The 25721-nt window shown below is 42.2% G+C and overlaps 1 protein-coding gene across 1 annotated transcript in view; it reads right to left on the bottom strand.

The window, feature by feature from the left end:
• dcc (DCC netrin 1 receptor) overlaps positions 1-25721 on the bottom strand; it is a 931407-nt gene that overhangs the window by 455677 nt on the left and 450009 nt on the right. The window contains exon 7 of the mRNA XM_059643861.1: positions 18051-18171. Coding sequence (XP_059499844.1) covers positions 18051-18171 — 121 coding nt within the window. The remainder of the gene's footprint in view (positions 1-18050; positions 18172-25721) is intronic.

Consider the following 25721-nt stretch of genomic DNA (forward strand, 5'->3'; position numbering starts at 1 on the left):
ATGAGGCTGCAGTGCTAACCACTGAGCCACCAGACCATTTTATTGTTATTGTTTTTATCCCGTCCAATACTTCACACTCTTCTTTCTTAACTCTAACGTTTGCATTTCCCCTCTCACTTTATTGATTGATTGACTGATTGTTTTGTTGTCACATGTGCCAAAGTACCACGAAAAGCTTTGTTTATGAGCAGTACAGGCAGATCATAGTAAGCAAGATGTACAGATCAGAAAGACTTGGACAGAGGCATACAGATTACATTGCACAGAACATGCACTAGGCGAGATCAACATTAGCAAGATCAGCATTATTTGAGGTGACAGAGTCCATTCATCAGTCTAATAACTGATGGGAAGAAGTTGTTCCTGAACCTGCTCGTGTGTGTGTTCAGGCTTCTGTATCTTTTGTCTGATAGAAGAGGTTGTAGGAGGAGTCTTTGATGATGTTGGCAGCCTTTCCGCACCAGTGAGCCACGTAAATAGACTCCATGGATGCAAGGTTTGCTTCTGTGATGGTCTGGGCTGTGCACACCACCTTCTGGAGTTTCTTCTGGTCCTGGGCAGACCATACGAGGCCATATGCACCCGGACAGTTTGCTTTCAATAATGCATCTGTAGAAGTCAGTGAAGGACTTTCTGGACATGCCAAATTTCCTGAGCTGCCTGAGGGAAAGAAGAGGCATCGTTGGGCCTTCTTGACTATCGCATTTACATGGGAAGTCCAGGGGAGGTTGTCAGTTATTGTTACTCTCAACCTCAGTTCCATTGATGTAGATGAGGGCGTGTTCTCCTCCTTTCTTTATGAAGTCAATGATCAGTTCTTTAGTTTTGATGATGTTGAGAGAGAGATTGTTCTCATTGCACCACGTCACTAAGTCCTCTATCTCTCTTCTGTATTTTGACTCATTACGGTGGTGTCATCAGCAAACTTGTAGATGGTGTTTGTTTGGAATTTGGGAGTACAAGTAGTATGGTAGGGGGCTGAGGATGCATCCTTCGGGGGACTCCAGTAATGAGAGTTATTGTGGAGGAGGTGCAGTTACCTATCCTCACCGATTGCAGTCTCTGGGTCAGAAAGCTGAGGATCCGGGTGCAGAGGATGGAGCTGAGACTAATGTCATGCAGTTTTGAGATTAGTCTGGAGGGGTTAATGGTGTCGAAGGCAGAGCTGCAGGCAACAAGCAGGAGTCTGACCTAGATGTTCTAGTTGTCCAGATGTTCCAGGGGTGAGTGCAGGGCATGGGATATGGCATCCTCTACGGACCTGTTATGTTGGTGGGAAAATTGTAGGGGATTGAAGCGGACTGGGAGAATGGAGTTGATGTGGGTCATAACCGGCCACTCAGAGCACTTTATGATTATGGAGGTCAGAGCCATTGGCCGGTAGTCACTAAGATATATTGCATGTGTTTTCTTGGGTACGGGGATGCTGGTGTTCTTCTTGAAGCAGGTGGTGACTTCAGCTTGTAGGAGGGAGAGGTTGATGTCAGTTACTACCTTGGCCAATTGGTCCACACAGCAAGTAAGTGCACAGCCGGGGACACCGGTTGGGTTTGTCGCTTTCCTTGGGCTGGCTCACAGGAATACTGATCGGATATCTGCAGCAGCTTAACTTATTCTTTAAGAATGACGCCTGTATTTTCTGCCTTCACATAGAGGTTTTGTTCTCTTATCAACCCTACTTTTCATTTAATTATATTCTTCTTCTTTGACCTATTCCTGCTTCTATTTTCTTTGTTCCTATGTATTTATAAAACACCTTTGCATTTTCTTTGAATTTATCTGTAAAGATCTTCTCATGCCTCCTTTTCCTTTCCTAATTTCATTTTTAATTCATCCTTTGTACTTCTGCAGACTATCTGTTCTTTGCATCTGGCATAAACTTTCCTTTTTCAGATTAAACTACCCCTATATGCTTTTGGTATGCAAATTATAACAGATTTGGGAGTCCTGCCATTTTACTTTTGTTTTGAATGAACATTTTTGTTCTGAACCCTCTGCATCATCTTCTTGAAAATGTGCCACATGCCACTCACTCTGACATTTCTTCTTTTCAATCTAAAAGTAATTTTTGCCTTAGAATAAAAAAAATACATAATATTTGACTCTTAGAACTGAACAGCTCTGTTTTTGAGCTGCACTTCTTCCATTAATTTTCAAGGTCTTTATGGAGCTGATGAGTCAGATAAGAGAGAAGCTGAACAACTTGGCCCACATAGACTGGAATGACTCTTTGTTATAGTAATGTAAACCTGAATGAAATGTGCGCCATAGAAAAGAGCTGTAAGCCAGGAACAAAGTTACAAAATTACGTGAGACATGGATAGAATAAATAGTTGGAGTGTTTTTGAAATGTCAATTACAGGGGACATAAATTTAACGTGAAAGGCATAAGTTTAAGGGGAATGTGAGTGGCACTTTTTTTTTACACAGCAGGTGGTAAGTACCTGGAATGTGCTCCCAGAGGAGGTAGTGGAGGTGGATACAATAACAATATTTAAGAGGCATCTTGACAGATAAATGAATAGGCAGGGAATAGAGGGATACAAACCACATAGAGGCAAAAGGTTTTTAGCCTAGACAGGCATCACGTGTCAGCACATGGTTGGTGGGCTGAAGGGCCTGTTCCTGTGCTGTCTTGTGCTTTGTTCTGTGTTCATGTTATAAAATAATTAACACTCATAGGTCATTTACTCTGTTCGCAACGTAGACTATTGCAGGGCTTCATCAAAACATTTCTCGGGTTCCAGCTACATGTCGCCTGGCATCAGTGTATTAGCATTATAGCTATGAGATCCTTAGACTACAATGCTAATACTCAGAGCACCTTCATTCTCCAGAGAATGGGTGGTATGGTGGCTCGGTGGTTAGCACTGTTGTCTCACAGTGCCAGGGATCTGGGTTCAATTCCACCATCGGGCGACTGTCTGTGTGTTATTTGCACATTCTCCCCTTGTCTGTGGGTTTCCTCCAGGTGCTCTGGTTTCCTCCCACAATCTAAAATGTGCTGGTTAGGTGGATTGGCCACGTTAAATTGCCCATCGTCTTCAGAGATGGGTAGATTGGGGGCTGGGTTTGGGTGGGATGTTCTGAGGGTTGGCGTGGACTTGTTGGGCCAAAGAGCCTGTTTACAGACTGTAGGGATTCTAAATTCTAAAAATAGAACAGTATTTCCCTCTCAATTCTGTGGTAATTCAAATTCCATCATTTGCCCTGGAAATTTGCAATACCTGAAGACCAGTTTCCAGAAGTCTGGCAATAGCGGAAGCCAGAAGTGGAGTATGGGGAGGCATGCTATAATGTAAGGCAAGCAGGAGAAATCCATCAACGAAGTGAAAATGGGAAATGCTACAAAATACTCAGCAGGTCAGGCAGCATTCATGGAGAGAGAAACAGAGCGAGTGTGACCTGAGGTGATCTCTCAACAGAAATCCATCGCTTATGCCCCATTAATTCTTCATCTAGACATGCTTATGAGTCTCCAGCATCTAGCATTGCTCAGACCATTGATATATGCTAGATGGTTTCCAAATTAATAGGCTTGATTTGATAGTGTTGTCAAGACCAGCAATCAAAGTAACCATAGATCACTGGTGGATAACTGACTCTACCAAGTCTACCAATGGTTTCCAAGGTTCTGGGCCCAAATTGCCAGGCCAGCTCTTACTTCCTCCAACCCCAGGTGCCAACATCCGACATCAGTTTGACAACTCTTCTAAGAGGCATTTTCCTTAATTATTTTAATTGAGCTGGTCTTGTGATTTTGAAACTATCAGGGAGAATATCCATGAGCTTGACTATCCCAGGGCTGAATTATCCTCTTCCAACAAGTTTTAAGCAGGAATTTCAAGGCAATCATTGAACCTTTTGTGATGGTTAGGGGACGGACCAATATTCGACATCAAGCTGACAACCACATTGCTGGTCTTTATCATTGCACGCAACATCTCAATACATTTGGGCAGGCATTAGCATTACTTAAGGAACAGTCTGGGAAATTCCCTTGTGATGGCTGTTAGGAGAGGAAGTTGCACCTTTGAAGGCCAAAAACAGGTCTAGTATCAAAGAGTTTTGAAATTATACTAAAGAAGGGACTGGCCATTTGATCCTGCATATCTGTGCTGAAATTTTGAATGAGCCATGCAACTATTTCAAATCCTCTTCTCTTTCCACAGAATCCTACATTTTTATTCTCTTCAAAGTCTGAGATGTGTTGCAACTCTTAAGCTTGGGACAATCGGCATGGAGTCCGTGGAGGAGGAACCATGGTTGAAATTACATCCAGAGTTTGTGTTTCTTCCAGATTTAAAGCATGTGGGCTTTGGGAGAGACAATAGAGGTTAAATAGTTTAAAGAGATAACACAGTGTGGAGCTGGAGGAACACAGCAGGTCAGGCAGCATCAGAGGGGCAGGAAAGTTGATATTTCAGGTCGGGGCCCTTCTTCAGACATAGGGAATGGGGAAGGGGGCTCTGAAATAAATAGAGAAAGGAGAAGGATGGGGCTGGAGAAGGTAGTGTCAGGTCAAGGAAGCCAGGGATGAGAGGGAGGGTTCATCATAGGATGAGGCCGGGGGTAGGGAGATTTTGAAACTGGTAAAGTCCACATTGAGACCATTGGCTTGTAGGCTCCCAAGGCAGAATATGAAGTGCTGTTCCTCCAGTTTCATTCCTCCAGTGGCTTCATTGTGACACTGGAGGGAAAACCCTATCTTGGGAGCAGATGCGGCAGAGGCAGAGGAATTAGGAGTAAGGGATTGCATTCTTGCAGGAAGGTGCAGTATGTAGTTTAAATCTGTGTTATGTACATCAAAATCATGAATCTGTTTATTAAAAAGCTGTTCTGTGATGTTGCTGTACACAACTACAATGAAGGCAAATATTATCTTTGAAATTAACAGATAGCTCAAGGGGAAATTCAGAAAATAGTAGGTAAATCAGAGCAGCGATAGTTCCAGAGCAGTAACTGGACATAATGTCACAAAACTTCTTTCCCTGCACGTCCATTCATTGCTGCCAACCTTCTGTTCTTGGCAGTTCTTGCAGCCAGATGTTTCTTGTGCAATGGAGATTTCCATGATAACATTGGACTACTTGGGGTTGAAAAACATCTGCCATGATCAAATGATGGAGCAGGTTCAATGAGCTGAATGGTCTTATTCTGCTCCTATGTCTTATGGTCTTATTGTGTGTAATTCTGGTTGCAACCCTATGGGAATAATGTGGAGGCTTTGGAGAGGAAGCTAGATGTTGCTTTGATTGGAGTATATTAGCTATTATAGCAAATTTGGGCTGTTTTTGCTGGAGTGCCGAAGGCTGAGGGGCAAACTAATAGAAGTATATAAAATTATGCAAGCCATAGAGAGGGGGGGGCTAGTCAGAATCTTTTTTCCCAGGATGGAAATATCAAAAACTAGGGAGTATAGGTTTAAGGTGAGAGGGGTAAAGATTAAGGAAAATGTTCATGGAAAGCTTTTTTACGCAGAGAGAAGTACAAGCAGCTACGTTAATAACATTTAAGAGGCATTTAAGCAGACACATGAAGAGGCAGGGAATAGAGGGATATGGATCATATGCAGGCAGATAGGATTAGTTTAGAATTACACCATGGTTGGCACAGAAATAGTGGGCCAAAGGGCCTGTTTCTTTGCTGTACTGTTCTATCGTCTATACTATATGTGCTGATGCTGAAAATACTTACTGTGTTACAGCTGCAAAGTGAGAGTCACATAGGCAATAACATGGCAGCTTCTTAATTAATATTCACATAGATGGAAGACATTCACAATGACAGAAATTGAACATTAAAGTCAGTGGTGAGAACGGTGAGCCTGAGTCATATACTGGCCTTAAGCAACAAAGACAAGAGCAAGCCTGCACTGAGGACAGTTTGACAGGAGTTTTGAAAACGTAATGCATAAATTTATGGGGATCTTATTTGGGAGCTTTCTTTGCATTCATTGCTATCATTTTATTATTTCGATATATGTATTTTTTAGCTCCAAAATCAGAATGACCTATGACAGATATTGGAATTTAATTTGCTTCTTGCCTTATAATTCTAAAAGGATGCAAGATTAAACTGTTTTGAAATGACTCTGATGACTAATTTTATGCTTCTAAAATGTTCACCGACATTATTAGCAATACTTTGATGTTAATGAGGCAGCTCTGGTGTAGTTTGTGCTTTAGAAAGCTGAAATATAAATGGAGAAAGTTCTAGGAAAATCTGGCAGCCAAGGCAACCAGAAACTACTTCTATTCGGGGTCACTCAGTGTAATATGCATCAAGTACTAATCTTCACTCCATTTAACCTCATCAGAAAGCAGGTAACAAGTTAGTGATAGTGTGCATCACACTGTATGTCTGAACTACAGTAATTATTCAAAGAAAAAGTGCCCATGCCTTTGTCAACCAATTACTATATCTAAAAATAGAGATATTATTTGAAGCTTGTAATCTTGTTCTAAAGAAAACTGCCTTGCTGGTAACAAGAATTTAATTTTCTCACCTATGGCCTGTCCAATGTGAGAACATTTCCGTTTTATTTGTGTACGGTGTAAATTACTAAGGTTGCCTTACAGAATCCCCAGCCTTGGGAGAGGGTGCAGTGATAGCCTGAACAGCTGTGCAGTGAGGTGCACATGCTGTGTTTAGAATGGATGGCTACCATTTATGCAAAGAGCTCAGACAGCAGGAGCCATGTTCCTCCCACCACGGTCAGCAGCTTCTGCTAATACATCTTTATGGCCAACTTCACCACCATCTGTCCATGCCCTTTCACATAGACTGCAGGAAGCATGAATAGTGATTTACGTGCTACGAGAATTGGCCCCAGCAAGCAACACTCAGGAGCATTCTCTGTTTGCCTTGCTTTCTTTTTCTTTCATTCCCCTTTCAGTCCTTCTAAGTCTTATGATGTGCGGCATTGGTTTAAAGTCACTGGCATTTTCAACAAAGTTTATTTCTCGTACCTACTGTTATGATTAATGGCTCACAACCAAAGGTCTCCTCCTACCCCATCAGTAATTGCCATTTTATCTGGCTTTTGTGTTGGCAAATGTTAACACCTACAAAATTATTTTTGGTAAATTTGAACACTAGGATTAAACTTTGTTTGTGATTTCCGGCAGGGCCTGTACCATCCATGCAGTATTCACCATTGATAAAGTGCAGTCTGCATGTAGTAACAGTGCACTCACTATCTACCTCCAGCAAGCTTCTGTAATCAGTGAAGTTGACATACATTGCCCACCAGGTGTCAACTTTGAAATCCTTAATTTTTGTTTCAAATTCCTCCATGGCTTTATTTTGGAATATCTTTGCAACCTCCTCCAGCTCTCCCGCTCTCTGAGACTTCTGAGCTCCTCTAATTCTGGCCTCTTTTGCTGCCCTGATTTTAATCATTCCACCAGTGGCAGCTAAATCATCAGCTGCCTCGCCACTGAGCTCAGTAAATTTTTACCTCACCATTTTTAGCCTTCTTTCCTCCTTAAAGATGCTCCCTACTTTGACCGAGCTTTTGGTCATTTTCCATTTTAAATATTCTTAGGTACTACTCCTGTGAAGCACTTTGGAGCATTTTATTCTGTTAAAGGCTCTACATAAGTGCATGTAGTTGCTGTAAAGCTAAATTCAACATACAGTGTTAAGTCCCAAAGCTGTATGAAGCATTTTCTTTTACACCTGTACTCTACAGGCTGAGATCAGGCTGGTTATAATGCTGATTTCAAGTGCTAATTAGACATTCAAGGAGAAGCTTATTATATACAATATGAACCATTTCTGCCTATTGAGAGAAGGCAGCTCTTTGTGAAACCTGAAGGTCCAGATGTTGTTCTCTTTGTACAATGGAAGGCTTAGCCAAAGCAGACAATTAGATTGACGGATTGAGTGCCCCATCTCACAAATATAAGGTGCACAATTCCCAGTTGTCTCTCTCTAGATAAATAGGTATTCACATAGATAATACATCCTCTGCACAACCTCTAACACCTTCCCTGATACAAAGAGTGTTTGTCATATAACAGCAGCAAGAACCTGTTTGTCGTTTAAAGCCTGATCTAGTTTGACTTTGAAATCTTGAGCTAGAGCAGGTGATGCTATATTGAGAGATGGTGATTACAATTTTAATGCTTTTTTCATAACAGGGGATAGGAGAGAGATTGATTCTTCAAATTGTGAGAAATTTATACTGGCCCCTAGCTTTTCAGTCTAACCTATGTCAACAACACAGAATGCATTTGGCAGCGCATCTGATATTTCAGTAGCTGGGCTACAAATTAAAAGCTTACTGCTCAGATCCCTGGATCAAAACATAGTTGAATTAATTTTGGGGTAGAAAAGGATATACTCCCAGTTATAAAGGCAGATGGGATCTACTGTGAAATTATGGTGAACTTGACATCTCTTGAATAAAAAGCTAGAAATGATGAAACCTTGGGTTTTGTTCAGTGGAGCAAAACTTTGCAATAACACATGACAATGGAGCTTTGTGTATTATCTTAAATCACAAAATCTCCTCTGTGTGGTGCACAGGCATAATGCTATAAGTTTAGGAAACAATGCTGATTTTGCAAACATATCCTAACAGAGGGTGAGCATTTAATGAAAGCAGACAGCAGAGAAGGAAGTTATTCAAACTATTGCATTTTGTACCTATATTGGCTATTTGGAAGTGTTATCTATGCTGTTTCCATCCTCTATTCATTTCCAATGGCCCTGCAAATATATGTCTAATTCTCTGTTGAATGTAGTCTTGACAGCTTCCACCTCGCAGTCTGACAGTGAATTCTACATCATCACAGTGACTATGTAAATAAAAATGATCATGTCTTTTTTTTTCTGAAATCTGTGGCCTTTTAATGGCAACTGTTCTGTTGAAACAGCTTCTCCCCACTATATGAACACTCTCATGATTTAGAACACTTCTATTATACATCTTCTTCGCATTTTCATTCCGAGGAGGACAATGCCAGCTTCTTTAATCTGTTTCCAGATTTATTCTCCCTGTAAAAATCCTCTGCACAATCTCCAAGGTCATAATATTCTTCATTGAATGCTCAGCACAATATTGAATGAATGCTTCAGATGAGGCCTAACCAATAATTTCTAAAGATCTAGTATGCTCTTGGAATCTATGCCATTACTCCTGAACCATGTATCTTTGACACCTTCAACAATTTGTCCATACAATACTCTCCATTTGTCTGTTGCTACACAATCAAATCTGGAAGAAAATTTACCATCCATACCTCATCTAGCCTACATGTGACTCGGGACCCACAGCAATATGGTTAACTTTTAAATGTTCTCTGAAGTGGCCTAACACACTCAGTTGCATCAAATGCTATGAAGGCTAAATAAAGGAATGAAACCAGATAGACCACCTGGCATCAACCTAGGCAAGAGAAATGATGACAAACTTAACCCTGTTGACTCTGCAAAATCCTCTGTAACAACACTTGGGAGCTAGTGTCAAAATTCGTTGAACTGTCTCACAATTAAGCAACAGCCCAACGTAGTTGTGCTCAAAGAATTGTAGCTTACAGATAATGTCCCAGACAACACCATCACAGGACAGATCCACCAGAATAGTAACACATTGGTATACAGTCAAAAGGGGGTTGCCTGTAAGTCCTCAACATTGACTCAAACCCATGAAGCCTCATTGCATCAGATGAAGCTTATTCACTGATTTTCATCATTTAAATTCAAGGTTATTCACAGGTGACCTACTCTGATGCATTATTTTCTTAGGATGCCAAAAGCTGAATTTGCATTCTTGATGTTTAAACTGTCTTCTTCTTTAATGTATGCTATTTGATCTTTTCTGTGTTTCCAATATACTCTTTTTTTTCATCCAAAAGCTCTATTTGCTTTCCTCAATTTTTCTTTGCTGTTATGACCTGCACACTATACTGCTTCTTAAATTATTTCCTCATTGCCTACTCTTATCTGTTATTCTGTCAATCTTGGCTAGAGTAACAACTACAAAACCTATTGTTACATGCAATCTTCAACATCATCAAACATCCCAAGGCACTCTTCAGGTGCCATTTAAAACAAAATTTGTTTTTCTTAATTTGTAAAAGCTTTGCCCATATGGAATACCTTTCTGCAAATTATAAATAATTACTGGTAGACAAACAGGAGGCTGGAAGAACACAGCAGGCCACGTAGCATCTGGAGGAAAGAACAGTTAACGTTTTGGATATTACCCTTCCTCAGGTCCAGTCCTGAAGAAGGGTAATATCTGAAACATTGACTGCTTCTTCCCGCCAGATGCTGCCTGGCCTGCTGTGTTCTTCCAGCCTCCTGTTTGTCTACCTTGGATTCCAGCATCTGCAGTTTTTTTTAGCCTCTAAATAAATAATCACTAAGTGGTTCTTAATCATTTATATTTTCTAAAGTGCAATGATAATTACAATTTAGAAAGTCAGAGTTACAGCCTAACATTTTACAAAAGCAAAAATGTTGCAAATTCTGGAAACCTGAGGAAATGATCAAAAGGAGCTGGAAAAGTAAGCAGCTCAAGCAATATCTGTGAAGAGAAACAAAATTAAATTTTCAGCACCAATGATCTTTTATCAGCCTTACATGCAGTGCATAGTTACTCACAGGGCAAACATTCACTCCTTCCTTGGGACTATCTTTCCTTTTTTGATAGTGTACATAATTTACAGATTCCAAAGTATTTTCTTTCACAACATTTTGTCAACATATCTTTCCCACTGTGGTTCCTTGAACAGACAGATTCAGCCACCATAGGCTTCCAGTGAGTTATTGATGGAAGGTTAATTTTCCCTCTCGTGGTAAAATACAGATACTACAATGTTATAACAACCAGTGTTATGACAAACAGTGATATTCAGAACGTCCTCGAGATTTAATGGCTTTTTAGAGTTACTTCTGCTCTGTTGCCTAAACATTCTTTTTACTTCTTCCATGCAATGTGGGCATCACTGGCAAGGCCAACATTTATGGCCTATTCCTAATTTTCCTTGAACAAAATGGCATGCTGGGCCATTATTTCAGAGGGCAGTTGAGAGTCAGCCAGATCGCTGTGGGTCTGGAGTCACATCTAGGCCAGGCCAGGCAAGGACATCAGATTTCCTTCCCTAAAGGTCATTAGTGAATCAGATGGGTTTTTATGAAAATTGAAGATAGTTTCATGATCACTATTACTGAGTCTAGCTTTCAATTTCAGTTTTATTTATTGATTGAACCTAAATTCTACCAGAGTGCTAGCCAGGTCCTTTAGATTACTAGGTCAGTAATGATACCACAATACCACCAAATCCTCCTGGAAACTGCAGTTTCTGGGTATGCAGTGTAAGACCCCAATTACAAGTATCAATGGGGTTTCTAAAATGCCTTCACAACATTTGCAGACCAATTGCAGTTCCAGGACAGTTACAAAATATAATAGCACAAATCAACTATAGCTTCCCAGGCTGCCTTGATCCCCCACAACTTGCCTACTGTCACAACAATGGGCAGAAGATTACCTGGCACATTGGAAGATGGTCGAGGCTGTTTGATGTCAAACACCCCAGCTCCAAGACATTTTTGCAGGAGTTCCTCGGGGTAGTGTCTTCAGCCCAACCATCTTCAGCTGTTTCATCAATGACATTCCCTCTATCTTCAGCTGTTTCATCAATGACATTCCCTCCATCATAAGGTCAGAAGTGGGGATATTCACTGATGATTGCAAAATGTACAGCACCATTCATGACTTCCCAGACACTGAAGCAGTCCATGTTCAAATGAAACAAGATCTGAACATTATCTGAACATGGACTGACGAGTGGCAAGCAACATTCGTGCCACACAAATGACAGGCTACGACCATCACCAATAAGAGACAATCTAACTACCACCCCTTAACATTAAATGGTGTTACTATCACTGAATCCCCCACTATCAACATCCTGGGGGTGATCATTGGCCAGAGCAGTTCAGAAACTAAGGAATACTGCAGCAAATAATTCAACTCCTGACTCTTCAAAGCCTGTCCACCATCGACAAGGCACGAGTCAGGAGCGTGATGGAATACTCCCCACTTGCCTGAATGAGTGCAGCCCCAACAACACTGGATGCTTGACACCATCCAGGACAAAGCAGCCGCTTGATTGGCACTACATCCACAAGCATCCATTCCCTCCACCACCAACACTCAGTAGCAGCAGTATGTACTATCGACCAGATGCACTGCAGAAATTCACCGAAGATCCTCAGACAGCGCCTTCCAAACACACAACCACTTCCATGTAGAAGGGCAAGGGCAGCCGATGTATGAGACTACCACCACCTCCAAGCTATTCACCATCCTAACTTGGAAAGATATCTCCGTTCCTTTACTGTCATTGTTTCAAAATCCTGGAATTCCCTCCCTAATAGCGTTGTGGGTCAACCTACAGCAGGAGGAATGCAGCCGTTCAAGAAGGCAGCTCACCACCACATTCTCAACGGCAACTAGGGATGGGCAAGAAATGCTGGCTAGCCAGTGATGCCTATACCCCGCAAATGAAAAGAAACAAAAGACAACAGGTCAACTCCAGATACCATCTACCTGACCCTACATTCACACCTGGAGCACATGGATTACAAGGGCACCTACATCTGACTCTTTTTTTATTGACTTTGGCTCCACTTACAACACCATAATTCCAACAAGACTCACCTCCAAACTCTGAGACCTAGGACTCAGCCCCCATGCTGTCTGACTCCTTCCTGCACTCTGTTTGCCATTGTTTGAAACCTGACCACTACGGTGATGTCAAACGGATCCTTGACTTCCTGACCCACAGACTGCAATCAGTAAGGACAAGCAACAACAGCTCCTCCCCAATACCCTTCAATATCGGTGCCCCACAAGGCTCTGTACTCAGCCCCTTTACCCTACTCCTTATACACTCACAACTGTGCGGCCAAATTCAGCTCCAACTCCATCGATAAATTTGCTGATGACATCACCATAGTGGTCAGGTTTCAAACAATGGCAGGACAGAGTGCAGGAAGGAGACAGACAGCTTAATGACATTGCATAAAGACAACAATCTCTCCCTCAACATCACAAAACAAAGGAGCTGGAAATCAATTTTAGGAAGGAGAGTGGAAGTCTGTATGCGCTTAGATGGAAATGGTCGAGAGCTTCCAGTCCCTAGGAGTAAACACCACTAACAATCTATCCTGGTTCACCCGCGTCAACACTTCCATCAAGAAAGCACACTAATGGGTCTACCTCCTCAGAAGGTTGAGGAAATTCAGCATGTCCACAATGATCTTTACCAATTTTTATTGATGCGCCATAGAAAGCATCCTATCTGGATGCATCACAGCTTGGTTTGGTAACTGCTGTGCCCACGACGACAAGAAATTACAGAGAGTTGTGAACACAGCCCAGTCCATCACACAAACCAACCTTTCTCCCACTGATTCTGTCTACACTTCCCACTGCCTCAGGAAAGCAGCCGACATAATCAAAGACCCCTCCCACCCCAGCTACTCTCTTCCACCTTCTTCCAATGGGCAGAAGATTCAAAAGTTTAAAAATATGTACCAACAGAGTTAAGAACAGTTTCTTCTTTACCTTTCTCAGCTTCATGACTGTCTCATATGTTGGAGTTGATCTTTCTCTGCACCTTCTCTGCAACTGTAACAATATACTCAGAATTCTGTTCTATTACCTTGAGGTACTTATGTAGGGTATTATTTGTCTGGTTATCCCACAAAAGAATAATTTTCACTGTATCTCGGTGCATGCGACAACAATAAATCAAATCAAATCAGTTCAACCCCAATGTTCCCAACTAAATACTCTTTATCAGATAGACTACAATAGTTCAAGAAAGTTACTTGTCCCCACTACTTCCTATAGGTAATTAGAGATGTACAACTAATTCTGGCCTTGCCAGCAATGCCCACATTCATAGAACATAGAAAAGTACAGCGCAGTACAGGCTCTTCGGCCCACGATGTTGTGCCGTGTAATAATCCTAATCCAAAAATAAAATAACCTAACCTACATTCCCCTCAATTCACGCCTGTCCATGTGCATGTCCAGCAGTCGCTTAAATGTCACTAATGACTCTGCTTCCATGACTACCACTGGTAAACTATTCCATGTGCTCACAACTCTCTGGGTGAAGAACCTCTCTCTGACGTCTCCTCTATACCTTCCTCCTAACACCTTAGAACTATAACCCCTTGTGGCAGTCAATCATGCCCTGGGGAAAAGTCTCTGGCTATTGACTCTATCAATGCCTCTCATTACCTTGTACGCCTCAATCAGGTCACCTCTCTTCCTCCTTCTCTTCAGAGAGAAAAGTCTGAGCTCAGTCAACCTCTCCACGTAAGACAAGCCCTCCAGTCCACGCAGCATCCTGATAAACCTCCTTTGCACCCTCTCCAAAGCCTCCACATCTTTCCTATAGTAGGGTGACCAGAACTGGACACAATATTCCAAGGAAGAATTCGAAAAATAGCCCTGAAACCAGGCCAAAGAACTGAATTAAATGTCCTGGGCCTTGTGCTTTCTCTGTTTGATGGTTGAGTTGTCCTGCTTTTGTCGCTACTTTGGCAACAAAATTATGAGATATGGAAAAACATGCTGGTCTTCGGTCTCAAAAGCAATGGAAATCAAAGAGCAATTTGACAAAGAGACTGTGAAATGCTTGTTCCTTCTCCTCCCCCCTCAACTAATTTCTATCCTTGTTCTTCTGCATTTATTGAAGTTGAGAGAATTAATTAGATGGTCAGTGTGGGACACAACCAGTCTCTAAACAAGTAGCACAGAAACCAAAGTAAATCATGAAATAATGATCAAGGAGCCCACTCTGGGAATCAGTGCTCTCACACAGTCCTTCAATTCATAACACGCCATTATACAGTGACACTAAGCTTAACTTATAGCAACCTGTTGATTCTAATCTGAATGGAATACTGAAAGAATGAAAAATAGCCTAGAATAGAGACAGCTACAAGCGACATTCAGTTCTGACTCAGTTAGGATGCAGGGAGGAAGACTGCATCAGCAACACATTCAAAATTTAAGGTGAACAAATGAGGAACTTTAAGGTGTGTGCTATTCAGACAAATAATATTTTTGAGCGAATTGAGGAAAGTTGTGGCAGTGAGACAGAGAGATGGAGAGATTAGGGCAAGATTATTGTTGGATGATAACTTGTTTCTTGTATCCTGCCCAGGGGTCTGTCAGCCAAGTATGTTGTCCGGCTTGCCCCACAATTTGTCTCCGTTTCAGAGGTACCTGAATGTTCCCAGTTCTGTCTGTTCAGTTAGATGAATAGTGACCACAAAACAGCAGACTGGATGCTTCAGTTTGTTTTCCTAAGGCAATATAACATTCACTTGTGAATCCCCGGGGTAGACAGATTTCAAAGCTACCCATCCAAGAGCGGGTAATTTGTTGCAGGAAACTGCACAGCCAGCTGCTCTTGGCAACCCTTGAAAATTTCTGAAGTAACAATTGGGACTGGATCATTCCCAGATATAATGCTGCTTTACAAGTTACTGAATCTGACTCTTTGTTTCCAGACAAACAAATAAAATCATTCTCTTGATTCCCCATTGAGGGGATAAGAGCCATCACCACAGTTACCAGAACACACAGATCCAAAATCTCAGTGCTGAAAGCTCCTCAACAAACGCAGTGGATTTTCTGCAATGTGTATAAAGGGCTATGATGTGGATGTGCTGATGTTGGACTGGGATGGGCAAAGTCAGAAGTCACACGAAACCAGGCTATAGCCCAACAGGTTTATTTGAAATCACAAACTTTTGTAGAACTGCTCCTTTGTTGGGTGATGAAGGAGCAGTGCTCTGAAAGCTTCTGATTTCAAATAAACCTGTTGGACTATAACCTGACTTCTGGATTGAACGGGAGCAGAGGTCAGCAGCCCTTTGAAATGGTAATTTCACAGTCTGAAATGTCATAAAAGGCTAGTTCCTCCAGCACTGGCTGTAAGGAAGGAAAAGGGAAAACTTGCATTTATATAGCGCTTCTCACATGCACCAACTTTCTCAAATACCTTTCCAGTTATTAAACACTTCTGATGTCTGCTCACTGTTGTAGTACAGGAATTATAGCAGCCAGTAGGAGCACAACAAATTCCCACAAACTGTAACACAATAATGACCAGATAATCTATTTCTGTGATGTTGATTGAGGGATAAATATTGGTCAAAACACCACGGATAATTCCACGGGCTACCTCATGAGATTGTTTACATCTATCCAACAGGCAGGTGGAGCCTTGATTTAAAGGTGACAGAAGATAGCTTTAAATGTACACATCACTCCCTTAATGCTGTACCGGATTGTCAGCATTGGCTTTTGGGCTCAAATCCCCTGCGTCAGGACTCATGGTGTAGTTCGGGAGCAATATTTCTGCCTCTGAACTGGGAGAAGGTCAAAAATCATCAGCTGCAATAATGCTTCAGAGATGAACAAGAAGGATCTTTCTGAAGAAGGGACTAGGCCCTAAATGTCAGCTTTCCTGCTCCTCTAATGCTGCATGGCCTGTTGTGTCCATCCAGCTCTACACCTTGTTATCTCAGCTGCAGTAATGCTCCTGGCCTGGATCTCTAGCCACACCCCAAACCCTTGATCTGAGGACACTGGCCTCCACTTCCCAGCCTTCAAGAAAAGTATAGAAGGCCCCTGTGAGATCTAGTTACTGGGCCTCACACTGAACTAATTACACAATTGAATCTCACTGCAGGGATTTTTCAGTGAATCATAGAATGTATGCATTGTAGAAGCAGACCATTCAGCCCATCGAGTCCATACCAACTCATGAACAGCATCTCACCCAGACCCACTCCCCTACCTTATCCCTGTAATCCTGCATTTCCCACAGTTAACCCACCTAGCCTGAACATCCCTGGACACTATGGACAATTTAGCATGGCCAATCCACTTAACCTCCACATCTTTGGACTGTAGGAGGAAACCGGAGCTCCCAGAGGAAACCTATGCAGACACGGGGAGAACGTGCAAACCTCACACAGAGAGTCACCTGAGGGTGTAATCAAACCCAGATTCTTGGCACTGTGAGGCAGCAGTGCTAACCACTGAGCCACCATGCCTTGTAAGCTGAATACTTCAATTGTAGCACTTAGACAATGCTGCATTGTTAATGACACCTTCTTTTAAACAAAATATTAACCCGAGGAATTATATTACAATTTGTAATATAATTCAAATTTCTTGTTCTAACTTTTCATTCGACTACTGCCTACCCCAGTTTTAACCACGGACCCTGAAAGGCCTTGATCTAGCATCCTGGTCAAATCTAAGCTCCTTTCTTCCAACTGGAGATCTGAAAGCCTCAATCCACATTGTGGCCAAACTGCACATGACTTTGTAAATGTATACAGCAATCTATGTGAAGGGCCACTGCTAAGCTGAATTCAATAAATAAAGAATTCAAATAAAAACTTTTCCTAAATCAGATGCTTTTTGCAAACAACTCACACAATATTGTGGGTCGAACTGATGCGTTAAATTATTGGTAAAGAGTTAGTAACTATAATGCCATGTGTATACATATCTAAGTATTTAAGATGGCATATCAATCATTACAGGCAGTCCCTGGGTTGTGAATGCATTCTGTTTTTGAGCTTGTTTGCAAATTGAGTTGTACACAGCTCAGAACACAATGGAGGACAATATAAAAGAGCCATTCACTAGCACAAAAAGTGTTGCAATCTTGAAAATCACACCTCTGCCTGAGTCACGTTCGTACGTTCAAGCATTCGTATGTCAGATGTTCATAAATCAACGATCTATTGGACTACAATCATTGCGCTAGACAAAGGGTCTAAGTCTGTAGCACATGGTGTGATCTGAGAAATACATTCAAAGAAAGTTACAATATTGTCTCAAAGATGATTACTTTGAACAACATACAACAGAATGTAACAGCACTAACGGTTCTTTCTTCCAAAACTGTCACTTGTCATTAAAAGGGAGAAATAAAAACACGAGTGAAAACTGCAGGGAAGTGTCAATGATTATGCTGTCCTACCTGGCTCTGGGATGATTAGCTGTCCACTGGTCTGCGCATTCCCAGCATCATTCTCTGCCACACACTGGTAAAAACCCTCATCCGACTTCACCAGGCCCAATACCCGGAGATTGCTGCCACTCTACAATACAGAGCAAACAGGCAGATTACAAAATTATCTAACAGTAACAGCAAAATCTTTGCATTCCAGAAACAAAGCAAGTGTCAACTTAGTTTCGTATTTCTTTTATTGCGAAATCAATATTTACTCAATTAAATCCTAGGTAGATTGTTAAGTGGCTAAATAGTGAATGCATAGCTAAAAGGCGATAGATCTTTGTACATGCTGTACTTATTTCCGAACAAAACAGGTCCAAATCATGCCAATTTAGTGGCTGCACCCATTCTGTGCAGGTATTGTGTCTGCCAGTAAATTCACAGAGTCTTACTATTTCAGTCCTATGAATAGCTGCTGAAAACGGAGCTCTAAAAGGTGGTACTTAAGGCCTAATGCATGCTCGTGGACTTGATGTAAAAATTATTAATGGGCAGCCAAGGCTTTAACCTAAAATGATTCTCTGAAATTTGGATTGGGACAAGTGCTCACATCCAATTATAAAATCCTGATGATTCCTCCTTGTTCTCCTGCCAACTCCAACCCTGCCTCTTGGAAGGTGCATGACATTTGCTGCCGGCCTGGCAGGTGGCTCACCAATGATATTTCACACACAGTAAGTGGTCTTTGAGAGAATTGCTGCTATCAGCAGAGTGGATGAAACGTAGACGAGGCCAAAGTCTAAAGTCAAGCCCAGAAACTATCAAATGCTGAAAGTCATAGATACACCTAACAGAAACATATCAAATACAAATTTAAGTAATTGGACTGTTTTAAAATGTAATAGAAATTTAGTACAATACACGTACATGAAGGTAGTCAGTGTGAAAGACCTAATCCTCAGCAGGAAGTTTTGTTTGGCGACTCAGCATCCTCTGTGAAGGTATTTTTTATCAAGGACATTGAAATCATTACAGAAGTACACGCTGTCCTGTCATACAGAGTGACATAATCATAAAATTCTTACAGTTTCGAAGGATTCAGTCCATTGAGTCTACACTGGCCCTCCAAAGAGCATTCCACCCAGTCCAACTCCTTCCCTTTAACCCTGCATTTGCTATGGCTAATCCAGCTGGCCTACACATCCCTGGACACTGCGAACAATTTAACATAGCCAATCCAACTAACCAGCACATCTTTGGAATGTCAGAAGAAACCAGAGCATGTGTAGGAAATCCATGCAGACACAGAGAGAACGTGCAAACTCCACACAGATAGTCATATGAGGGTGGAATTGAATCCAGGTCCCTGGCGCTGTGAGGCAGCAGTGCTAACCACTGAGCCACTGTGCCAGTCCTTAATTGGAAAGGACAATAGAAAGGTGGAAGGACTTGAAGAACATGTGTATTATTACCTGTAGGAACTTCCATCACTGGTGGTGGTAAGCAAGAGGGTTAGGCACAAGAGGCCAGAATTGGAGGAAGGAAAGTTCTAGGCTAGTGTGAGACATCATCAAGATAGATTCATAGATACATACAGCACGGAAAAGGCCCTTCGGCTCATTGGGCTTGCACTGACGTTTGGAACACTAAAGGCACACTAATCCCAATTTCCTGTACTTGTCTCATATCCTTGAACGTTATGATATTTCAAGTGCTCATTCAAATATTTTTTAAAGATTGTAAGGTTTCCGGCCTCCTCTAACTTCTCAGGGACTACATTCCAGATTCCCAATATCCTCTGAGTGAAAATGTTTTTTTCCAAATCCCCTTTGAATTTCCTGCCCCTTAACCTAAAACTATGCCCTCTCATGACTGACTAAGCCAAACGACTAATCTCCATTACCTTGTTCACACCCCTCATAACCTTATACATCTCAATCATGTCTCTCCTCAGTCTTTGCTGCTCTAGAGAAAACAATCCAAGCCTATCTAGTGTCTCCTTCGAGCTCAATTTCTCCACTGAGGCAACATCCTGGTGAACCTCCTCTGTAACCCTTCTCATGCTATCACATCCTTCCTGTAGTGAGGTGGCCAGATCTGCACACAATACTCCATCTGTGATCTAATCCACAATCTGTACAACTCTAACATTACATCCTTGCTCTTACACTCTATGCCACGACCTATGAAAACAAGTGTCCCATATGCCTTCTTAACTATCCTATTCCTGTGTTCTGTCGACCTCAGTGATCTGTTAATAATTATCCTAAAATCTCTCTGTTCCTGTAAGCTACCCAGTGTCCTGCCATTCATTCCTCCCTCATCTTGCTTCTTCATTCTAAATTGCACCACCTCACACTTATCAGGGTTAAGTACCATCTTCTATTGGTCTGCCCATCTGACCAACCTTTCTACAGCTTCCTGTAGCCTACTACCATCTTCGTTGATATAACCATTCTACCAGTCCCTGGGTCATCTGCAAATGTGCTTAACATTTCCCCCACATTTTAATCATTTATGTAAATAACAAACAATAAGGGTCCCAGGACTGATCTTTATGATGCACCATTGGACACCAGCCTCCAGTCACTTGAACAGCCTTCTACCACTACTGTGTCTTATTACTAAACCAGTTTCCGATTTATTTCTCCAAGTTTTTCTAAATTCCAAATGCTTTAACCTTCACAATGAATCTCCCATGTGGGACCTTATCAAAGGCTTTGTAAAAATCTGCATAAACTATCACAACTGAACTTCTCTCAACCACACACTTGGTAACATTTTCAAATAATTCTGACAAATTTGTTAGGCATGATGTCCCTCCAACAGAGCCATGCTGACTATCCCTAATTAATCTATACTTTTTCAAATGGCTATTAATTTGATCTTTCAGGATTTCCTCCAATAGTTTCCCTACCACTGATGTCAGGCTCAGCAGCCTGTAATTTCCTGGTCCATCTTTATCACCTCTCCTAAAAAATGGAACCACATTAGCTGTCTGCCAGCCCTCTGGTACTTCCTCTGTGGCCAGGCAGGAATTAAAAATTTGCGTCAGAGCTCCTGCAATGTCCTGCCTCTCCTCCCAGAGCAGCCTCCGATGCAGTTCATCTGGGCTAGGGGATTTTTTTTGTTTTTAAGCCCAACATAGCTTCCTATTTCTTATATCAAACTGTGAAAGTTCCTCACAGTCCCTTTTCCTGAATTCCGTACCTATACTCTTTTTTTCCACAGTGAAAGCCGAAGAGAAACGTTCATTCAAAAACCTTCAAATATCCTATAGCTTTGGTCCCTAATGGGCCCTGATATGCCCTACTCTTTTCATAGATAACGTCTTCTATTTTAAGTATTTATAGAAAGGACCTACTTCTAAGCCTTTTCTCATGCCCCCTTTTTGCTCTTCTAACTCCCGTACTTCTTGTTTTCCCCTAGGCCAGAGCAGAATTGCTCTGTTTCATCTTGCTAAAAACCCTAGACGTCCAGGTTTTTCTGACCTTATTGCTCCTACATTTCCCTCTAAAGGATACATGCTGGGAATGCTGTATCCTCCCCAGCTGTTTTTTGAATGTCTTCTATTGTTCCGCTATAATCTGCAAGAAGCTGTTCCCAGTCTACTCTGCTTCATTTTAATAAAATCTGCCTTTTCCCAATCCAAAGCCGCAGGTCATCATTTTCCTTTTCTTGAACAAATTTGATCTGTACCATGTTATGGTCGCTATCACTAATATGTTCTCCCACTGTCGCATTGAATGCTTGTTTCTTTCCCCAGAACTAAATCCCGACTGTGCACATATTCACCCAAAAAGATCCCCCGGATACCTTTCAAGAAATCTGCCCCCTCTAAACCTTTAGCACTATGACTATCCCAATTTTTGTTGGGGAAGTTGAAATTCCCTTATATAATAGCCTGATTATCATTATTACATAGCTCCGTGAATGGTCGACATATTTGATTCTCTATTTCCCACTGACTCTTTGGGGCCCTACAATAAACTCCCAGTAAAGTAGCTGCCCCTTTGAGATTTCTGGGTTATAACTACAAAGCCTTGTTTGAGGATCCTTCCAAGATAGGGATGGACAATGGTAGATCAGGGTATAACTGTAAGCTTGTGAGCTCATAAATTGAAGTGTTCGAGGAATGAACAAGGTAATGACAAATAGATACAGCAGTACGCCAATTTTTATGCTTCAGCTGAATTTGACTCTAGCCATCAATGACTGGAGGTGAAACTTAGCACTATCAACTCTGTAAATTTTAGAATCGCAATTTCCTCACGGGACCCCTGGGACAATTATTTGTCACACCTGAAAGACCGTACTGTCTGTTTCTTTCTCTCACTGTTTTCTAGTATTTTTTTTCACGTGGATATAATAGTGTGGTTGTTACTCTCAACATACACTGAAGTTGGGTTTAAATCCCACCATGGAAATCTAAGAAAGGTTGATGTGATGGCAAGGACTGGGGAATGGGGATGAAGGGTAAAAATTCTCATTTCTAGCAAAATCTGACTGGTAAAAGCTATTAAATGAGTCTACTTCTTTCTTCAGACTCACCTGGAATGCCAGTTCAAGATCACTCGGCAAACACTCTCTCAGCAGGAGAAACCAGGAGATAAAACACAATCACACCAGCTGAGGTTACCATGAAGAACTCTCCTTCTCTTTCTCTTCCTTTGTCTGAGGTGTGGTGAACGTCAGGTTAAACAATCATCAGTCATTTCTCTCTAACAAGACAGCAGCCCTATGGTCTGGTAAGACCATGTGGCTTTTCCTTCATGTTTACTTGGAAATGGATATGTACATTCGACGTCCATTTTGAAATCTTCAAGTCAAGTCAGGCCAGAATGCATCATTCGCACATTTTACTGCTTTTTTTTAAACTTCTGGGCTCTGAATGCTGTCTGAAATGCATGAACCACTCAATTGTAACAACTTTGAGCTGAAGGATTCAGGTGTTTTGGATGGTGGGGTTTCTTAGCCTGCCACCTCTAAATTAGCATAGAAGAGATTTCCACTGTTGCTGGGTGACCCTTGGTGGCACTTCCACCCACCACATTGGACATTTTCCAATTTCCAAGAGCTACTGGTTAAACTGATTGACCAGAGGCCCTCTAGACCAAACAGCACTGGATATTGCAGTGGGCAGGATAAGGATCACTAAAGTCCTGGTGTCTGGGACTAAGTAAATGTGGTGGGTTGCAGATTGAGGAAGGAAGTGAGGCCTGTTGGGAAGGTTGGGGATGGGATGGGCAATCTGGCACAGAGGTGGTGGATGGCAACCTCAGAGGCCAGACCTTGTTTGGGGGGTGCTGGGGATAGAGTGTCCTGATGTTGAAGGGAGATAATTGATTCCTTCCTACCCAAGGCCTGAGCAGGCTCAATTCCTGGATATCAACACACTTTCTGCTGTGTTCCTCCCATCGAAGGGGAAATCGTGCTTGACTAATCTTCTGGAATTTTTTGAGGATGTAACTATGAAGATGGACAAGGGAAATCCAGTGGATGTAGTGTACCTGGACTTTCAGAAAGCCTTTGATAAAGTCCCACACAGGAGATTGGTGAGCAAAATGAGGGCACACAGTATTGGGGACAAAATACTGGCTTGGATTGAAAATTGGCTGGCTGACAGAAAGCAAAGAGTAGTGATAAGCGGGTCCGTTTTGTAATGGCAGGCAGTGACCAGTGGGGTACCACAAGGTTCAGTGCTGGGACCGGAGCCGTTTACAATATGCATTAATGATATAGATAAAGGCATTAAAAGTAATATTAGCAAATTTGCTGATGACACAAAGCTGGGTGGCAGTGTGAAATGTGAGGAGGATGTTATGAGAATACAGGGTGACTTGGACAGGCTAGGTGAGTGGACGGATGCATGGCAGATGCAGTTTAATATGGATAAATGTGTGGTTATCCAGTTTCGTGGCAAGAACAGGAAGGCACGATGGGGCGGGGTGGCACGGTGGCTCAGTGGTTAGCACTGCAGCCTCACAGCACCAGGGACCCAGGTTCCATTCCAGCCTTGGGTGACTATCTGTGTGGAGTTTGCACGTTCTCCCCCTGTCTGCATGGGTTTCCTCCGGGTGCTCCGGTTTCCTCCAACAATCCAAAGATGTGCAGTCTAGGTGGATAGGCCTTGCTAAATTGCCCATAGTGTTCAGGGGTGTGTGGGTTATAGAGGAATGGGTCTGGGTGGGATGCTTCAAGGGGCGGTGTGGACTTGTTGGGCCGAAGAGCCTATTTCCACACTGTAGGAAATCTAATCTAATCAGATTACTATCTAAATGGAGTAAAGTTAGGTAAAGGGGAAGTACAACGAGATCTAGGTGTTTTTGTACATCAGTCAATGAAAGCAAGCATGCAGATACAGCAGGCAGTGAAGAAAGCTAATGGCATGCTGGCCATAACAAGAGGAATTGAGTATAGGAGCAAAGAGGTCCTTCTGCAGCTGTACAGGGCCCTGGTGAGACCGCACCTGGAGTATTGTGTGCAGTTTTGGTCTCCAAATTTGAGGAAGGACATTCTTGCTATTGAGGGAGTGCAGCATAGGTTCACGAGGTCAATTCCCAGAATGGGCGGGACTATCTTATGTTGAAAGATTGGAGCAACTGGGCTTGTATATACTTGAGATTAGAAGGATGAGAGGGGATCTGATTGAGACGTATAAAATTATTAAGGGATTGGACATTCTGGAGGCAGAAAGCATGTTTCCGCTGATGGGTGAGTCCAGAACCAGTGGACACAGTTTAAAAATAGGGAGTAGGCCATTTAGAACAGAGTTGAGGAAAAACTTCTTCACCCAGAGAGTGGTGGATATATGGAATGCTCTGCCCCAGAAGGCAGTGGAGGCCAACTCTCTGGATACTTTCAAGAAAGAAATGGATAAAGCTGTTAAAGATAGTGGAATCAAGGGTTATGGGGATAAGGCAGGAACAGGATACTGATTGTGGATGATCAGCCATGATCATAATGAATGATGGTGCTGGCTCAAAGGGCCAGATGGCCTACTCCTGCACCAATTGCCTATTGTCTATTGTCTATCAGTCCAAGAATGGAGTCCTAGATGGGAATCAGTCTTTAGTGATCATTAATTGGCCACTTTGGCACTGAACTGGGGCAGGGCCAGGTCAAACAAAGCCTTGTCTGTCTCACTGCAGAACTGTGGACAGGTTGTGGGTGCACCTGGAGGACAGGTGGGAAGACGACCTGAGGAGTTTTGTGAATACACCTGCCTGCAAATCTGCCATGTAAAAACATAACCAATGAATCGTGGAATGATTACAACAAAAGAAGAGGCCATTTGGCCCATGACTTCCATGCCAGGTTCTGCAAGAGCAGCCCAGTGAGTCTCACTTTCCCCACAGTCCTCCAATTTCTACTTTCCTTTAGAAAATTATTCAGTTTCCTTTTGAAACCCATGATTGAACCTGCTTCCGGCCTACTCTGAGGCAGTGCACTCCAGATCATAACAATTCCTGTGAGAAACATGTTTTTCCTCATCATTTGTCAGGTTTATCAGTATCACCCAGTTCAGGAGCAAGTTTTTCACGCAGAGAGTGGTGCGTGTATGGAATGAGCTGCCAGAGGAAGTGGTGGAGGGTGGTACAATTACAACAATTAAAATGCATCTGGATGGGTACATGAATAGGAAGGGTTTAGAAAGATTGGGCTAAATGCTGGCCAATGGATCTAGATTAATTT

Source organism: Stegostoma tigrinum, chromosome 1, assembly GCF_030684315.1.
Source record: "Stegostoma tigrinum isolate sSteTig4 chromosome 1, sSteTig4.hap1, whole genome shotgun sequence".
NCBI lineage: Eukaryota > Metazoa > Chordata > Chondrichthyes > Orectolobiformes > Stegostomatidae > Stegostoma > Stegostoma tigrinum.